Genomic DNA, 19,476 nt, shown 5'->3' on the forward strand with positions numbered 1-19,476 from the left:
TTCTCTTCATTATTTAATAAAATAGTACAAAAGTTGATATTTTACAAAGACTTTTTTTTTTTTTTTTTTTACAAAAATCAAGGTGATAAAACTACCTATAAATATCAAAAAATGGAATTAAAAAAGCGTGTATGAACCAATGCTCTTCTAAATATTCAAAATAGCGTCCAGGGTTAAAGCAGGAGGAGGTAGTGCGCATTCCCATTTAACAGTAATTTTGATCTGCCTAATGTCTTTGACCATTTCTTTAGCTATTTTTACCAAATCTGGAGAACTGTCACAGAAGTTGATTCGCTTCAACTTAGATTTCGTGGTGATGAGTGTTCTAATATTTTTATAATCTTCGGTAAGGTTAGTTGAAGTAAAGTTTATTAGCGAAAGTACTTCAATATTTTTTGCTGTTTTTAACAACATTGGTAACAGGTGAGAGCGATTTAGTTCTTGCTGGTATGAACCGCCAAACTCTAGAATCTTTATTTTTGGTAAGTAAATTAGGAAATCAGCGATATTATCTGCAGTTACTTGAAATGATTGATAAACGCCGAGTTTTTCAAGTTGTTGGCATTTTGAAAGAAAATCTCCTAAGGCATTAGGCGAAATATGAAAACTCCAACGTAGATCAAGCATGCGTAACTTAGCTGACACCCCGGAATTTACCATTTGCGAAAGAACTTCGTCGTTAACTGCGCGTCCTTCACCACAATAAGATAAATTCAAATAATGTACTTTTTGAAGTTGTGCTAACAAAGCGAATAGCCCGTGCCATGTGATACGTGGGCATGCTGAAAGGTCAAGTTCTTCAATAACACTGTCTTCCCATATCTTCTGTGCAAATATATCATCACTAATTTTAAGGTATCTGACTAGTAATGTCTTTAGATTTTGACAATTGCGTAATAAACAAGCAAAAGATTTTCCATAAACATGCCGGCAACCAATTAAGCAGATTGACTCAATTTTCTGGCAGTTAGTTGCTAGGACATGAATTCCGTTATCATCAATTTCTAAGCAGTTTGTGAAATCAATGACTTTGATGTTAGTTAGTTTTGAAAATATGTACGGCAGCTTAAATCTTCCAAAACTTCTCGGACCAATCCCGATATTAATTATATTAGCAAATTTTATATCTGCATCAATTAAGAATTCAAAGCTACCTAAAGCCGCGCGTAAATCTAATGTGTGTAACTTTGTTGGGAAAAAAGCTTTTCGTCGACGTTTCTTAATTTCAGCTATGCAGCTCCGCCCGAACAAAAGAGTACTTAACTTCTGGCAGTTATTTACGATAGATTTGAGCATTTTAGATGTAATGTACAAACTTCCCAAGTTAAGTTTTATTGTATCCTTAAGATTTTTTCTCGAAAAATTCTCAAAAACTATGTCCTCAAATCTAGTTTTAAACGGACTGAAATCGACTGACCTCCATAATGATCTGTCTTTGCTTATGTAGTACCAACGTCTGCACGATTGACTTGCTCTTGATATAGCTTTTAGGTCGAGGTATGAAAAAAATCGCAGTATACATTCGTCAGTTAAAATCTTCGACAAATCAGCTAAACTTTTGTCGTGCATTGAATTACTATTAGACATGTTTTTAAAAAAATATAACATACACTAAAATTTATTGTTTAAATTGTGGCTAACGGTTTTATCATCAAAATGAAGTTATTGTAGCGATTCAACAAAGAAGACCTTATAACGTTGCTTTTGGCTGTAATATTATCTTGATGCAATTTTGTGCAAAAGAGTAATCAGAAAAAAATTTTAGCTTTATTATAGCAATATGTTAGATTCATTTGTTAAAATATCATCATAATGCTTTATTATCATCGTCGGTATGTTTATTTTAAAATAAATAACACTGACTCACAGTGCAGTAAAGCTGACAGTTTTTGTGGCCAAATATTACAACGTCTTTTATAAAGATAGAATGATAAAATTGCAACGTAGGTGTACTTGTTCTCAAGGATGTACGATTTAATTTTAGAAGGGAGGCTTAAAATTAGTTTAAAATTAGTGGCCTGTAAACCACTAAAAACTAGTGTTGTTATCGACTTCGACTAAATCGACTAAAAGTCGACTACTCGAAAGTCGAAATTAGTCGATTTTGAAAAATCTAATAGTCGATTTAATCGACAATGGCAGGCGCGTAGCTACCCTATACCAAGAGTAGGCACAGTTTAAGGGCCCGTCGAAAAAGGGCCCAAACTATCAACCATTATTTTGCATTTCTTGAACCTAAGAATATATTAACGATGTCGCAACAAAATATGGTAAAAGCTTGTCATACACTTTGCAGCAAATATCCAGAAATATTTACATCCAACCTAGCTAATCAATTTGTCCAACTTACCACATTATTAAAATTAGATTTAAACCACACAATGACTATTAAACAGCTAGCTGAAATAATGACAACCAAATATGGTGTATTGGAAAGTGATTTTTCCGAAATTTACATGACAGTTCTTTTATTTTTCACATCACCCGTAACGGTTGCAAGTGTGGAGAGACCACTCAAAGCAGACTACATCATCTTGCATTTCTAGCCATAGAGCATAAAACAGCATCAACAATAGATGTTAAAGAAGTTGTGAATATCTTTGCAAATGCAAAACCTAGAAAAAAAGTTTTTTTATATTATGTACTTTGTAAGTGTTTTTCATACTGTGTTCTTTTCTGTAATAATAATAAACTACTGAATTTATAATATATTTACTGAACTTATTTTTTTTATAAAACAAGTTTACCTTAAGGGGGTCCCTCAGGGGATCTTGCCTATGAGCCCGAAACTTTTAGCTACGCTACTGGACTATGGATTTCTTACTAATCGACTATAAGTCGATTTAATCGTGTAATCATCCTGACACCCTAATTTCTATTTTTTTCAGTTGATTTAATTTTATCAACCTTTAACATTGTTATGATGCTGACCAATTAGTTAAGAGATATCTTTATTAGTAGTTTATCTGGTAAATATAAATTATTTATAAAGATTGAGCCATGCGTAAGAACATCATTCATAGCGATTTTTTTCAACCAAAATATCTGAACATTGAAACTAACTTGTATCACATAAACTTGTATCACAAAATATCTGAGCATTGAAACTAACTTGTATCACATAAACTTGTATCACAAAATATCTGAACATTAAAACTAACTTGTATCACATAAACTTAACTCTAAGCTTACTGTATGTATTTTTCTCATTATAGTAACCAGTTGATGCTTTTTAAACCAAAATGTTAAGTAATGTGTTATGGTAATCAGTTTAGGATGCAAAAAAGTTTTATAAATATGCGACCCAAAAAGGTTTATCCACCTAATCTGCTCCCACCTATTTAGTCCACTATTTTATTATTAATTAAGTTTTTTTGTTAATTTTTTGCTTTAATTGTTGTGAAAAATGATATGAAATACCCATCTGTATTTTTTTTCTTTACTTTGTGATTTTAATTAAAATTGAACAAAGAAAATGCTCTTGACATAACAACAACATGTGTTATTATAAAAGTATTACATAACACCTAGTTTTTTTTTTTTTGCTCTCTTAAAGTTCTATTCGTTTCATAGCATCTAAAAAATAAATTGTCAAGTAACATTAAAGTATATGACTGTAATAAAATTTTTATTCAAATATTTTAAAAATGTATTAGTCGATTTTGGTCGACTTTGAAAAATACATTAATTGATTTAGTCGATAGTCAAATAATTTCAAAGTCGTAACAACACCCAACTAAAAACCAAATTCCACTAATTGTAGAAGCGTAACAAACTAAAATGGTCATTTGAAAGAAAGCTGCAACATAAATAAGTTATCCATAAATAATGCTGATTGACGATTCTTCTCAGAAGTAGGTTATGGCTCGTTAAGTATTTTTACACTCGCTGATTTTGAAAGGTAGAGATTATCTCCTTAGATTATCTTCTGTAACTCTTTGTGGTAAATGCTTACAGCACTTGCTCAGTGAACGGAAGCCGAAATGTTAAACATTCGAGTAGTTTTGCTTCTTTTACTAATTTTCACCAAATATCACTTTTGTATTTGTTTATCTAAATTGATACAAATTTATGTTTTTGTTTATTCACTTCCTAGATAATTCATATAAATTTCCAATCTTGTATACCCGAGTTGATTAACGCTATTTGAGGGATTCCCGGTTGCATACGATGTTTTCACCTCTCTTAAAGCAACCCTTTTAATAATGCTATTAAAAGGAAATATGAGAGCAATATGTTAAGAAGAGGATATGAGAATAATATGTTAAGAAGAGGATATGAGAGCAATATGTTAAGAAGGGGATATGTTAAGAAGAGGAAATGAGAGCTATATGGGAAAACTTAAAGAGAGAAGAATTACTGCTTCCTTAAAAAGAACTTTTATCTCCAAGTAGATCGGCAATGTAAAAACTACAATTGATTATTCGTGGTTTGTTGATTTAAACCACGAATAATCAATTATAGCTTCCAAAACTTGAAAGTTCCCTAGTTCATGATGGTTTCATATAAAAAAGAAGTTAAAATTGAGAATTGAGGCGCTCATTGGCTAAAAACACAAAATGGATGTGATGAAACTATAATCGTTATTACAAATATAATTTTGTTTTCATGCTCTTTAGTTTTCGGTTTCAATTTTTCAAAAACCATCTGTTAGTAACCGGATTTCGGTTTTTACTTACTTTAGACTAAACGACAAAATAGAAAAACTTAAACACTTTTTGATGTTTACATCTACTTTATTTGTTAAAGATATTTTTTATCAAGGAAATGAAATTTTGAATCACTTTAAAAACTTTATACTTCACTTTATAAACTCAAATATGTTCTCTTATAACTTTTTGATTTATTTCTATCTTAGTATGATAAAAAGTATTTAATAACTATTATGTGGTAGGGTTTGGATGCACACAAGTATAAAAACACATTAGATTGTTTGGTGAAAACATGGCGGGAAGAAGGACTGTTTTAAAGATTTATCATGTAAAACGAGAACGAATTTTTGTGCATATTTAGTGCAAATCGAATTAATATGTTCCACATTAGTAAAAGTTGGCTTGATGCATAAAAGAGCATCAATCAATCTTTTTAAGTTGTCTGTTCGATTGACAGCACTTTTAAATAAAGTAAATTCCTGCTTGAATAAAGTGAATTCCATTTGGTACCTACAGTAGCAAAACAAAATGAGTTTAAATGAATTCAAACCTCATATTTCTTTTCTGCAAAGGTATGTTTAGCTAAATTTTAAGTGAAACTGTTGTTTCTTGAAAGTCATCAGTGCAATCATTCGTTAATTTACAAGGATCGTTTACACCAAAGAGTCGATAATTTATCCCAGCTGGCCTGTGAAACCAATTGTATTCTTTGAAGGATCTTTAGAACTTAAAAGATCCAATAGAAAATTTAAGGAACATTGTGAAAGATGAGATAGTAAAATAAAAGCTTCCAAACAAAAAAAAAATTGTGAGAGCTGGTAAAAAAATAGCACGATATTCCGTTATCAACTTGCTAAAAAAAAAAAAAAAAAAATGCAACAAAATATTTTTTTAAAAAAAATACTTAGACCGTAATCAAGTTTTAATTTCATATTTATCGCTATATATATTATATATGTTATACATCACAATTTATAAAAATATTGTTATTATATGTATTATGTATCGCTTTACATTAAAACACCGATTTGGCCTGTGCCCGATGAGAGGATGAGTGAGGCCTAGGCTAACTTACTCTAGTGGGCCTCTGCAAATTTGGGACTTTGTTGTAACTTTAAGGGTAGTTAGCAGTAGCAAAGAGGGGAAGTATCATTTTGATTGCCAACCCTGTTTAACAATTTTTCAGAGGTTAATTTTTATTTAACTTTTTGGTTTTTGCAAGTAGCTAAGAAAAATTTTATAAAGAATTTCAGTTTCTACTTTAAAAAATCTATCTATTTAAAAAAACATAAAGTAATCAACAAAAGTCGTTAATAAAAAAAGCTTGAAAAAAGTTTTCTCCTTACTCAAATTGGTGGGCCCTCTTCCATCGTAACTTTAGGACGAAATCCCCGCCAGTCCCCCTCACACCTTCGTCACGGTGGCTTGCGTAATAGGGTGTCCCAAAAAAAAAAAAAAAATTACCTCTCAAGCTTTTCCCATTCTCTAAGGTCTAAATGGGCTAAAAATACCACAGAAAAATTTTTTGTTCCAGTAAAAGTGATATCTGTAAAATTTCATTTTTCAAAAAAAATGCAATTTTTTGGAAAAAAATCATGTATTTTAGAAACTCTCTTGAAAATATATATTTCCAGTTTAAAAAATTAAATTTTTTTGAGTTGTTTTTTTGTCAGGTCCTTCTTCAGCTTCTTTCTGTTGTCTCTGGCAACCAGCATGAGGTTCTGTTTCATGTTGTCCGACCTGTAGCCTCCAACAAAGTCCTGGATTAGTCGGATATTCCTTTCAGCGCAGTCATTGACACATTTAATCGACTTCAAAAACCTTTTAAATATATCAAATGTCTGACTGGCATCTCCGCTGATCCACTTCTCCACCTCTTCTACAGGGATCTCACATACCTTGAACAAGATCCAGCTCTGGGAACCTACCAGCTCAGTAAGCTCTGTTGATCTGATAATAACCGGTAGCTTCGGTTTCCCCATATGAAACTGGTCAGGGACATCACACTTGACCAACTTCTCCAACATTTTCTTCTTTACCTTGTCGTCAATATCATCGTCAGCTAGGGACAGAATAACTAACTGTTCTGTTAAATACCAAGCATGCCGTTGCATGCTGTAAAGAAGGGCCTGTCCAAGTTTTGGGTAGTGGTCCCTTATGTCAAACGATGACTTAAAGGCAGCCAAGTCATTTGAAGTCGACTTGTCCACCATACAGGATTTTAAGAACCAGGGCCCATAACATACAGAAGCAAAGAATGCTGCTGTCTTTACCATCTTCTTCTCTTCCTCATTCATCACCTGGGCTACCTTCTCAGTCATCCTCAGGGTCAGCAGGTATAGAGCATCTGCCATGAACCTTTAGAATAAATTATTATTATTATCAAATATGTAAGAAAAACTTGAAAATGTACTTTCCCCTAAACACAAAAATTATTGATAATATACTATAACTGTACCTGGCTTCATGGCAGGCTCCAGGTTGATAAAAATGAAATCCTGGCACATCTCCACCCAAATAGAAGACAACTAACTCACAAAGTTTCTTGTAGTCCCCCCTGTTAAATGTCTCTATGGTCAGTGCCCTCTTGCCAAACTCCAGGGCCTCCCTTGCAATGTTGTACAAGGATGATCCGACCTGTAGCTCATTCCAATCAAACCTAATGATCTCCTCCATCTTGTCTACCTCCTCCTTGATGTGTGGCCAGGTTTTCTGCAGTCTTACGTAGAGTGCTCTCCTTGGCCCCTTTGTTTTCTCACCAGTAAGAGCCTCCATAAAATGAGAGATGTGTAGCTCCAACATGTGTCGCCTGCATAGAAACCAGAGTAAAGGAATGTTGAGGATGTTTGTGAGGATGGTAAACTGTATATATCTGAGCACATTTCCAATGCTGGGGAGCTAGTTCGTGGGCAGCTGGTTGATAGGATACTTGAGAAGAAACAGTAGCCTTCTGGGATTAGTCTGTATCTTCCTCTTTTCTCTTTTATTCTTGTCTTTCTTACGATGACGGTCCATTTTAGAAATTACTATTAAATATTAAATTATATAACACACTTTATTTTATCTATTCATTCAATCATTCATTAAACAATTATATTATTCATTGAATCTTTTTTTAATTTTTAGCTATCTGTAAAATACATTATGTAGCATGACAACAAAAGTAAACTTGTATGTAGTACATATCTCTAAAACGTGTCATATGATCAAATCGCGCGTAATTAAATTTTCCTTTTTAATTGACCACAGACGACTTAAATTGACATTTAATCACACTAATACTAATAATAATATTGTTAAACTAGGGGATCATCATTAAGTTTATTAAAAACAAAATATGACATCAGAAAAATTTCACTACAAATTTATCAAACATTGAAATAATGGACATTTATTTCTAAAAAATCGTAATTTTTAAATTTTACAGATATCACTTTTTGACAAAGGTTTTTTTTTTCCGTTTATTTTTAGCCTTAGGGTACTTCAGAGAATGGGAAAAACTTGAGAGGTATCCTGGAAAAAAAAAAAAGTGTGTTTCTGGGACACCCTAATGCGTAACCTTAAATTTACTAAATATATTGTTGATTAAATAAATTTAGTATTTTGCTACTTTGTTTATTTTAACAACAGTCACACCGTACTTTTTACAAATACCAAAGAAAATCCTCCAATATTTTTTCTTTATGTTTTTACAAGCACGAAATGTTTCCTCTTTTTTGAAATTTATTGTTAATACTTAAGTAAAGTAGGTGAATTACCAATTACTCAGGTTGAAAAAATTTCAATAGCTTTAAGTTCAAAATATTAGGCTATGGAAAGAATATATATATATATATATATATATATATATATATATATATATATATATATATATATATATATATATATATATATATATATATATATATATATATATATATATATATATATATATATATATATAAACACACACATGTAATTTATTTATTTAAGTTAGTTATTAAAAGTAAAATTATGACTCCAGTAACAACACCTCCAGTCAAAAGAACTGCCATCATGGCTTCAGTGCATGGTCCAGCGAAGAAGAAGCACCCAGGAAAAGCTATAATGGCTGGTATGTAAGCATATACATACACATACATACACACTTCACAAATGCACTTGCATAATATAATTCTACTATGTTATAAATGTTTCATATAAAGTTTTACTTTTTATTGCCTTTGTAGTATATTTGATTATTTTTTAGGTGGTGTAACAGGTGGTCTTGAAATAATATGTACTTTTCCAACAGAGTATGTTAAAACACAGTTACAATTGGACTCACATGCTGCAGTACCCAAATACACAGGTATTATGAACTGCATCTCCACTACACTAAAAAATCATGGGTTTTTTGGCTTATATCGAGGTCTTAGCTCACTTCTGTATGGTTCAATACCAAAATCATCAGTTAGGTAATTTTTTTTTCTTCTTTTAGTTTTAATTTGTAGAATTATATTTGTAATTAAAATTTTTGTTTTTAAATGATGACATAACTTGAATAACCCATTTCTGTTTTTCAAATTTTCAAATTCAAAATCGTTAGATTTGTTTTGAAAAGAAACTCAGAATTCTAAATTTCCATAACAATCCTAAATGCCCAAGAATTGGGCCTAAAAACTCAAAATAATATGGTGAATAATTTTTCTATTATGAGCTCAAAAAGAAGAAAAATCTTTGCATTTATTTTGTTTGCTCTTGGGAAAGAGCATATGCACAAAGTTTCAAAGGTGTCATGCTCTTTAGTTAAGATTGGTTTTAAATGTCTCAAATTTAGTGAAATCTAAAAATCTAGCTCTTTGATCCATTTTGAAAGTTTATTAGTTTACCTCTCAGTTTTTTAGTTTTATGTTCTTCTTATGTAAAAGTTTTTAAAAGTTTTAAAGATCTCAACTTTTGATTTTAGTTCATTAACAGCTCTTAAAAAGATTAGCTTTTTTTCTTCTTTTTTAAAATTTTCAAATATGTTTTGAGTTCGCATTTATAATTATCTCCAAAAAACTTTTAATTTAATTTACAATGTGAGTATATGTGTATCCCGGTGAACCCAAATATAGTTATTTTACCGTCATCTTATTATAATGTTAGAAAAATGCAATTGACATTTACTTAAGGCACAGAATTCCAATAGTTATTTTAGCTTTTATAATTCACTGATAGCTATTGATGCACCAACAACAAGATTTGGAGTTTTACCATTCAATATTGTCATTAACTGTTTTAATTTTGCTAAGAATATGCAGTTTTTAAAAATCTTTGTAGTTTGATAAATACTTTGTTATTTATTAAGATTCTCAACATATGAATTTCTAAGAAATCGAATGGCAGATTCTCATGGAAAGCTTTCACATTCTGCTACCCTTACATGTGGATTAGGTGCAGGAGTGGCTGAAGCAGTTCTTGTTGTATGTCCAATGGAAACAATAAAGGTGAAATTTATCCATGATCAAACACAGCCAAATCCTAAATATCGAGGATTTTTTAGCGGTGTTTATACTATCATAAAGACAGAAGGTATTTATGAGGCTATACTGTTTTTTCAACTCTAGTGTTAATTTTTGAACAAATTTAATGTCCTATTATCTTTCATTAAGTTTATTTCTATTTGTATAGGACTTCATGGCACATATCGCGGGCTTACTGCAACTGTTTTAAAACAGGGTTCAAATCAAGCAATACGATTTTTTGTATTCAACAACTTAAAGTATTATGTTCAAGGTGGTGACTTATCAAAAGAAATAGGCCCAGTTAAAACATTTATTGTTGGAGGGATAGCAGGTGCTGCTAGTGTGTTTGGAAATACCCCTATAGATGTTATCAAGACAAGAATGCAGGTTTGAATTTTTTGTTTTTTAAATTTTTGTTTTTCTGCAGTTAATTAGTTTGTATAAATTTTTTATAAACTTCTGCTTTTATGATTTTACAGAAATATCTTATGAGCTTTTAAGTTCTCAAAAGTATAAGAGTCACAGAAAACAATGAAATAACTAATTTCATTAAACTTATTAACAGTTCTAATAAACTCAAATAACTATGTTCTCTTATAATTTTTTGATTTATTTCTATCTTAGTATGATGAAACGTATTTAATAACTATTATGTGGTAGGGTTTGGATGCACACAAGTATAAAAACACATTAGATTGTTTGGTGAAGACATGGCGGGAAGAAGGACCGTTAGCGTAAGTTCTTTCTTGTTTTAAGTATTTCTTGTGTTGATTAAAATCTTTTGTTATTTTCAAAATTAAAAACTCCTGTTTATTTTATCAAAGTTTTAAGATATGGTAAATCTAAGACATGGTAAATCTACAATTAATTAAGACATGGTAAATCTACTATTTTTTAAAAAATTAATGCAGACAGTATATTATGATAAATTATTCCAATTCATTCTTTATAGTTACTGAAAAAAAAAATTATTTCTATTTAAAGTTTTATCTCTTTCCATGTAAAATGTTTTACTCAAATCAGTTTAAATAGTTTAATCAGAATGGTAAATTAATTTGATTTTATTTTTGAAAGAAAATATTGCTAAAATTTCAAAGTTTGTAGAAAACAAAGTGAGAAACTGAGAAGCACTTTTTTATCTGTCTTTTTCACTATATAAATCCATATGTAATAGTGTATAATTGTTAAATGTTTATTGTTTACCGTTTATGAAAACTAACCATCTTAAATACAAAAATCTTTTAGATCTTTTGAGATCTTTTGTAATCACATCATTCATAACAAAGATATTAAATTTAAAATTGTTTTAAGATCTTAAATTTTGCTCAGGCTTTTTTGTGAGGTGAAAATAAAAATGTCTTCTTAGCTTTGTACATCCATTAAATCATTAGTTAAACACATTTCTTTTTAATACATTTTTATAAATATGTTTTTATATTTTTAAATTAGAGTTTTTTATAGTGTTTATGTTTTACCCTTGTGTGTGAGGTTTTCAACTTTTTTTCTGGTATGAAGATGAGGCTAGAGAAAAAACAGCATGATTTTTTTTTTATCATTTAGTTTTTACAAAGGTGCCATTCCCAGATTGGGTAGAGTTTGTTTTGATGTTGCATTTACTTTCACACTGTATGAACAGGTGATGAAGATCTTAGATAAAGTTTGGATTACCGACTGAATTATCAAACAAATGCACAAGAGTCCTGGGTGAATTTCTTAAAACTTTTCTATAAAAAGATTTATAAAGCTATAAATTTTAAAAAAGGAAATTTTAGATATCATTTTTAAGTTTGTTAATGAAATATAAATTTAAAAAAGTTTTATTTTTATCTAAATGCCATGCTCAGTATTTGTTATCAATATACCATTCATCTAACTAAATGTCATGCATAGAATTTTTTATCATCACACCATTCATGTAACTAAATGTCATGCATAGAATTCGTTATCAACATACCATCTTAAATATTTTCATTTTTTTGTATGGTTATTTGAATAGAAATATTTATTCTTAATACATATTATTGTATGATTATTTTGCGTTTAAGCTAAATTTATATTGTGGTGTTAGACTACTCATAATAATAACTATATATTCTATATACGCTGCAATGTATATATGCTATAATTTAGTGAATAAGCTTATTTTTTGTGAAAGGTTTTATGAAATTATTATCTTTTACATTTATGTAAGAGCAATAAAATGTTGTTTTAATAAAAAAATAAAAAAACAAAAAAATAAAAAAATGTAAATTTATTGATATTTTAAGAAATGTTTAAGAAATCGAATCTACAATTTTTTGAGATTTTCCTACCTTGTGAGTAAACTACTAAAATGAACTAGTAAACTTCTCCTCAAGGTTATATTTGTATGTATATTTAAGTATATAAATTATAGCTCTGAACTTCTACAAGCAATGCTGCGAGGAAAAATATGTGTATTGTAATTATTTTTTAATGATTCTATAAAAATTCAATCCGTTCCTACTTTTATCTGTCTATTTTAGAGAATAATGTGTCTATACATTTTTGCCAGTGTAGGAGGCATGGAAAACTTAATTGGTAGCGATCAATGTAATGTAACTCCTGCTGTTTGGTAAAAAATCACTCGGAAAATGATTTGTACCTTGGTGCCTTGCATTGTACTTGGGTGCTGTACTGTTTTTTGCATTACAATTATAGCTAAACAAAAAAAAAAGTTACATCTAGGCAAGGCCTTTAAAATTGATAGTATTGAAGACGACAGCAATTGTCTTAAAGCAATTGTCCAAGTCTTAAACCAGTAAGTTTGTCTTTGTTAATGCTTTTATGTCGTACTACGTCAATTCTCGAGTATAGAAATTGGTTTGAACCATATCTTTTAAAGTCAGTGTTGAAATATATCTAAGATACAATAATGGAGAATGATAAAATTTGGAGCACTGATGTTGAAATTTATGTGTAAGCAACTCCTTTAGAGACACCAATAGCTGCTTATTTGTCTCCTTAGGCCTCAAATGATTGCTGGCTTTTTAGTAACATTTTTAAATTCGTAGAAATAAAGACTATCAATAACTTATCTGCAAAACACTGGTATACATTACGACAGAGTTGTAAATGGGATTTCGGAAACGGATTTAGATATGTTAAAGTGTCTTTATTTTGTGTTTCTTCTTCTTATTAAAGCAAGCCGAGTGCAATGTGACCCTTCATACCAAAACTTATTTGACACTCCCAAAAAATGGTATGTTTAATAATAATTTTTTAAAACATTTAATCACAATCATAAAGTTTCAACACACTCAGGGGTGTAAATTAAAGAGGTTCTAGAACCTCGCTATATTTCAGTTTCTTGCTCTCACCTACAGTAGCGTGCAAAAGTTTAGAAACACCTACTTTTTTTCAGTTTTTAACACATAACTTTTCACAAACTTTCTCAAATAACCTGAAATTTTTACCGAATGTGCTCTATATTATAACAATTCAAAATCCATTTCACAAAGTTTTTAAAACTCACCGGTCAATTTTTATTGTTTTTTTGAAAAGGCTTCCGTGCAAAAGTTTAGAAACGGTATAATAACCCGCAATTTTATCAGGTTTTTGTAAAAAAAAAGGCATTATAAAAGGTCAAATTTTTTCTGAAATTTATTATTTGAATTAATTTGAGATATTTCAAAAGCAATTAAGTATAACTAATTGAGAAATTATTTGTGAAGTTTTATAATTCAATTACGTAGTGATATTTTAAAAGCATGGGAAAGTCTAAAGAAGTTTCAGATGAAATAAAGAAATTATAAAAACTGTGGGGAAAAAAATGACTTACAAAAGGATTTCTGAACTTTACAATGTTTCTAAACCAGGAATATGTCACATTATGAAAAGGTTTTGTTAGTGCAAAACTATTAAAAGCAACCCTCGCTCTGGAAGACTTAAAGTTACAACTGAAAAGGCTGATAGATTATTTGTAAGGTTTTGCAAGAATAATCCTCGTATGACTGCTGTCGAACTTAATTCAATTATGCATCAGTTTCATGGCACAAGCTGTAGCGTTGATACAACTAAACGTCGATTACGACAAAATAATCTGTATGGTTGCCGTCCAGTTAAGAAACCTCTTATATCTGCGAGAAATTTAAGAACCAGAATAAAATTTGCGAGAGATCATCTCAGTCGGACAGTTAATGATTGGTCAAAAGCCCTTTTCTCCGATGAATCAAATTTTATGCTATTCAGTAGTGACGGAATTAGATATGTCAGACGCCCAATAGGAGATTGATTCAATCCAAAATATTAGTTACCTACTGTTAAACATGGAGGAGGAAATATTATGGTTTGGGGGTGTTTTAGTCGTGACAACCTGGGTCCCATTCATCGCATAGAAGGTATTATAGACCAGAGAGTTTATTTAGACATAATGAAGAACATTATGCTGCCCCATGCAAAGGACAAAATGAATCGCAGTTGGATCTTTCAACAAGATAATGACCCAAAGCGTTGTGCCACATCTGTTAAGGAATATCTTCAATCAAAAAAAGTTAACGTTCTTGAATGGCCTTCATAGAGCCCAGATCTCAATCCCATTGAGCATCTTTGGGAATACATTGACAGGCAATTAGTTGGTAGAAAACCAACCAACAAAGACAATTTATTTGGTTTGATTAAAGAATGTTGGTATAATATTCCTCAGGATGTTCTCATTAATTTAGTTGATTCGATGCCTCGTCGCTGTGATGCTGTTTGAAAGGCAAATGGATGTCACCAAATACTAATTTTTTTATTGAAACTATTTTATTAAAAATTGTAAATTTTGAAAGTTTTAGTAAATATTTCAGCTTTATAGAAATAAATAATAATCCAAATTCAGCTGTTTCTAAACTTTTGCACGGAAGCCATTTCAAAAAAACAATAAAAATTAATTGACCGGTAAGTTTTAAAAACTTTGTGAAATGGATTTTTTAATTGTCATAATATAGAGCACATTCGGTAAAAATTTCAGGTTATTTGAGAAAGTTTGTGAAAAGTTATGCGTTAAAAACAGAAAAAAAGTAGGAGTTTCTAAACTTTTGCACGCTACTTTACATTGCAATTTCCTTCCCTCGCTTATATTAAAGATTCTTACCTTCCTATAGATAAAAAGTTTAATAAAACGGGATTATGAATCACTACAGTTTTAAAATCATTAAATATTTTATACCAAAAAATGCTTAGAAAAAGACATTTTAAGTTTAGGTCCTTTCAGACCTTTTATTTCAGTATTTTTAAATTGCTTTTAAAATATATTTTTATGGTATCTTATCCTCATTACCTGCTTACTGTATACTTTCAAAGTTTATTTTAAATATGATAAGTATGACTAGAAAAAGCCTCGTAAAGAAAGTCATCTTATTTGTTTTAAGAACCAAAGCGTGTAAATAAACCAAACAAAATTTGTTTTTTAGAACATTTTTGTCGTTGTTACTATCGTTGTACCTGAACTAAGTGTTCGGTACCTGTCCGGTAGGATATACTTGCTTTGCATAGCACAACGGTTTATTATATAGTGATCGTCGCCGTTAAGTCATTCCTATCTACGACACCGTTTCTAAATAAGTAATAAACAAAATCCTACCTACTCACTTTCAAAAATTGCAAAATTGTCAAAAGTTGGTAAATCTTCAATTGGAGACTTATTGAGGAGATACAAGGAGACATATTGAGGAGTTACAAGGAGACTCAAATTATTGAAAGAAAAAGAGGTGGTGGAAGGAAGAAAGGTTTTATTTAAAAAAAGCAATGTGAATTCGATCACCCGGTCAATTACAAGAAATCTATGCCACCCCAAAGAGATCTCGCCAAAAAGTTCGAATCCAGTTGTTTCTTTGTCAGAAAAGCACTCAAGACCCAGGGTTTGAAGGCTTACACCGAGAAAAAAAAATTCCGAAGCGATCAATTGATAGAAAATGAAAAGCAATTCGCCGCGCTAGGAAGCTCGTCAAGCTTTTCGACCGAGAAAATTTATGTATTATTGAGGATGAGGAAACGTACTGTAAAAAGAATGCCTCACAGCCCAGCCATCAACATTATTATCAGTAAAAAGGTGTCTGTGTCAGCAACAAATTTAACTATATCTAGACAGAAAAGTTTGCTCCGAAGATCTTTGTATGGCAAATTCTTGTGGCGTTAAGAGTGCTTTATTCATCACTCGAAAGACTTTCGCTTCTGATTTGTACATCACCGATCAAAATAGCATAGAAATCGTTCCGAAAAGATGCTAATCCTTCAAACTGCCCTGAGTAGCGCGTAATCGACAGTTACTGGGCACTTGTAAAAGGAACCTTGTTGAAAAGCAGCAAATCAGCGAAAGATGATGAAGAGTTTAAGCAAAAATGGATAGCAGCATCGAAAAAGCTAAACGAAAACATGATCCAGACCATGATGGCACCTCACAAAAAAATTCAAGCGCTTTCTTAGCGTCCTTTAAAATCTGTACAAACCGATTAAAAACTTTAAATGATACAATAAACTTCAAAATAAAAAAAACAAACTCGGAATTAATTTGTTAAGTATTTCTCGAGTTTTTGTTAATCATATCCGACAGCAATATTTTGAGCCCAATCGATATCAAATCTGCGTGTAAGGTTTTTGACAAAATTTTTTTTCTCTGGTAAATTTCGCTAAATATAGTTTCCCTATTTTTAACAAGATTGTTAAATGGTTAAAAGATGAGTATCTTACAAAGCTTTATGATCCTGAAAAATGGAGGATCTGCTAGAAAAACTTTTTTTGACACCTAAACCCATTCTAATGCAAGTAAATGAAGGCTGTTTTTTTTTTTATGAAATTACTTGCGCGTCTAAATACCTGTCAGTTACCTGAGCAACTGTGTTTGAAAGATGTATAATTTTATTTTAATTCGTCTACAGAAACAAAATATCAAAAATCATAACTTGTTTTTATAAAAAATGAATAAAAATGTAAAAGGTTTTCAGAAAGTTTTCTTTTTTTAGGTTTTCAAAACATCATGCATTATGTCCGCCGCTGTGTTAACAAATTTTAGCCTTTTCTAATGGATTTCTCACAGATCACAGTTGTTCGCTCGACAATTTTGGCTTTAGTTCAAATGTTCAGGGCAGTCACATCCGGTAGACGCGCTGGCTAATTATGCGGTTCCGTAAAACTTCCGTCAAAATTGAATTGCATCATCCTCTTAGAACCACGATTGTGCCTAGAATAATTTTCACAATTTCACACTCATAGTTTTCCACTCTAAAAGTTTGGAATTTAAACAAAGCCATTCAGCTCAATTTTAGCCTCTTACGACATCAATAGTATGAAGTAGAAGTCGTTGATTTCAACCTCAAGGTTTATCAAAGTATCACAATAAGGTTTGTTTGAGTATTAGCGGGACTCTTGAATTACCTGTTTCTTCTAAGGATACAAAAACAAATCGTTATAGAGTGTTCTGTACAGGGACGATTTTGGAACAAATGTAAAGATTCTTAAATGTGTTTTTATGAAGCTTAGGAATTTTCATCAAATTATTTCTAAAGTCCGACATGGTCGGTTTTTCCCTGAATATCTCCGATAACCAGTAATTCCTGACTTAGGATTAGTTGGGTCAATACCATAACTTTTCTTTATTATGCAAGAAGTTCTCGCTATCCTCAATCTCATTTAAGAATTATGCGACTCATATGCAGCATAATATCTCTTTTAAGAATTATACGAATCTTGTAGTTTAAATTGCATCTCTGCTCTTTTTGGGTTCAAAACACTGTCATTTATGTTAAGGGCAGGTTCAGTGAACCCTTTTTTTTATTTAAAGAAGTGGATAGTGCACCAAAATCAAGCAATCTACTGCTGAAGATCTAAATTAAGCCACTATCGCTTACGAAACAGTTTCTGCTGTTTTATAAGATTCATTTCCTGTCTAAACTTAGTTCTTTTTTTTTTTTTTTTTTTCAGCGATTTCACATCATAATTATAGAACTATTGAAGAACTCTTCTCTGCCTCAATGTTCCGTTCTAACGAGATTTCCCTTTTACACACAAAGTTTGAAAACTGATCATTCTTTAAGAATTACTGTTTAGTTAATTTTAATTGTTCATTTTTACTAACCCCCCAGCTAAGTAAAACTGGAGGGTTAGTATATGTAAGTTAACTATTTTAACGCCATCAATTATTAAAACATCAATTTTTTTACTATCTCTGCTATGTTATTACTGTGTCTCTGTTATGTTATTACTGTGTCTCTGTTATGTTATTAGTGTCTCTGGGTCCTAACATCACTGGTACCGAACCTTTTTGCTCTATTAACAATTTTGTTTATAGCCAGTCCCAATGTAACCTTAACATGACATTCGTGTTAAGGAAAGTCATGATACAGAGTTGCTTTCATTACCTTGAAGAGCTATTGGTTTATCTTGATGGTGATTATCGGTGGTTTCGGATTTGGTGGCTTCAGGATTTTAAGTTTTTGTAATAATTTTTTTTGACATGTCCATTGTTAAAAGACATTAATGTCTCATATTCAAAAAAAGATTTCATTTATTCTGCACTATTTCAGCAAGAAGTTCTTAACTTTCTTCAAATATTCATTTTATTGTTTTTTTAATTTTTTATTTTAGCTATAAATATTTTTTCCAACGTCACAATCTCTTCCATTTTAAGATTGTTTTATAATTTATCTAAACGTTCAGTAAGACATACAATCAAAATGTTATTCGATGGACATACATTTGAGTATTGCAATAAGTTGACTTTGACTTTAAATTTCACAAATATTAAAGCAACTCACAACTGATTTAAAACTTCATCTTGTTAACTATTTTCGCTTTAAAAAATGCAGAATGTCTGGCCGTGCAAATTATGAAAAAAAATATTCTTTTGGAACTTGAATGAAATAGGGTGTGAGTCATTTGTTAGTGTGGGCCCTGTGCAAGCGTAAGAGGCTGTGTTATCCTGCCGCTCCCACATGCTGCGACTGCCCATGGTTTAAAAATTGTTTACAGACTAGGTTTAAGTCTTCTTGTGTTGAGAAACAGCGAAATGGCAAACGTAGTTTTCTAAATCTATACAAAACAGAAAAGACAAGGAAACAGTTCTTAAACAATTAAACATGTGTTTAGGCGATCATGTTCTCGATGGAGTTCAAGTTCTTTTCATATAACTTAAAACGCTTTTCTAGATAATTTAAAAATGCTTTTAAATCTTAGAGAAAAAAAAATATCCATTTGAACGAATCAAATTGGATTACTCACGTGCTACTTACGTTTCAAATAGAAAAGAGTTGTTTGGACTATGTAATTAATGTTTTTTCAACATGCAAGTTCCTTAAAACTTTATTATTTTAATAAATTAGAACTGCTACTTCTTTATTTAAACACCTTTTTTTGTAGGG

General features: G+C 30.8%; 3 protein-coding genes across 5 annotated transcripts in view; 1 reads left to right on the top strand and 2 right to left on the bottom strand.

Annotated features, from left to right (window-relative positions):
• The window catches only part of LOC145190475 (F-box and leucine-rich repeat protein 13-like), a 22,139-nt gene continuing 2,663 nt past the window's right edge, over positions 1 to 19,476 (bottom strand). Inside the window, exons 3-4 of one of the 3 annotated variants that reach the window (XM_090091908.1) lie at positions 5,203 to 5,378; positions 1 to 2,615 (exon numbers count right to left, since the gene is read on the bottom strand). In XM_090091908.1, coding sequence (XP_089948034.1) covers positions 148 to 1,608 — 1,461 coding nt within the window. In that variant the 5' untranslated portion in view covers positions 1,609 to 2,615; positions 5,203 to 5,378 and the 3' untranslated portion in view covers positions 1 to 147. Of the gene's footprint in view, positions 2,616 to 5,202; positions 5,379 to 5,998; positions 6,084 to 19,476 lie in introns of those variants that run through there. The other 2 variants (XM_090091906.1, XM_090091907.1) reach the window with 2 other exon arrangements.
• Positions 6,112 to 7,507, bottom strand: LOC149886828 (uncharacterized). Its single transcript, XM_090091911.1, has 2 exons — positions 7,111 to 7,507; positions 6,112 to 7,010 (listed from the first exon to the last, which is right to left on the bottom strand). The coding sequence occupies exons 1-2, from the start codon at positions 7,452 to 7,454 to the stop codon at positions 6,296 to 6,298; spliced, it is 1,059 nt and encodes a 352-aa protein (XP_089948037.1). The 5' UTR covers positions 7,455 to 7,507; the 3' UTR covers positions 6,112 to 6,295.
• On the top strand, positions 8,601 to 12,289 carry LOC145190303 (tricarboxylate transport protein, mitochondrial-like). The gene is made up of 6 exons (XM_090091125.1): positions 8,601 to 8,745; positions 8,881 to 9,088; positions 9,964 to 10,187; positions 10,287 to 10,507; positions 10,781 to 10,854; positions 11,681 to 12,289. The coding sequence occupies exons 1-6, from the start codon at positions 8,646 to 8,648 to the stop codon at positions 11,793 to 11,795; spliced, it is 942 nt and encodes a 313-aa protein (XP_089947251.1). The 5' UTR covers positions 8,601 to 8,645; the 3' UTR covers positions 11,796 to 12,289.

Source organism: Hydra viridissima, unplaced genomic scaffold, assembly GCF_058129835.1.
Source record: "Hydra viridissima isolate aposymbiotic clone 2 unplaced genomic scaffold, HvirCarnegie_v1 scaffold_6, whole genome shotgun sequence".
NCBI classification, from domain to species: domain Eukaryota; kingdom Metazoa; phylum Cnidaria; class Hydrozoa; order Anthoathecata; family Hydridae; genus Hydra; species Hydra viridissima.

Bases quoted from the DNA above. Each gene is read 5' to 3' on its own strand.
- LOC145190303 (XM_090091125.1), top strand. From the start codon at position 8,646: ATGACTCCAGTAACAACACCTCCAGTCAAAAGAACTGCCATCATGGCT. The intron at 10,188-10,286 runs GTATTTATGAGG...CTATTTGTATAG, and splicing joins TACTATCATAAAGACAGAAG to GACTTCATGGCACATATCGC. The intron at 10,855-11,680 runs GTAAGTTCTTTC...TTTATCATTTAG, and splicing joins CGGGAAGAAGGACCGTTAGC to TTTTTACAAAGGTGCCATTC.
- LOC149886828 (XM_090091911.1), bottom strand. From the start codon at position 7,454: ATGTTGGAGCTACACATCTCTCATTTTATGGAGGCTCTTACTGGTGAG. The intron at 7,011-7,110 runs GTACAGTTATAG...TTTATTCTAAAG, and splicing joins GGAGCCTGCCATGAAGCCAG to GTTCATGGCAGATGCTCTAT.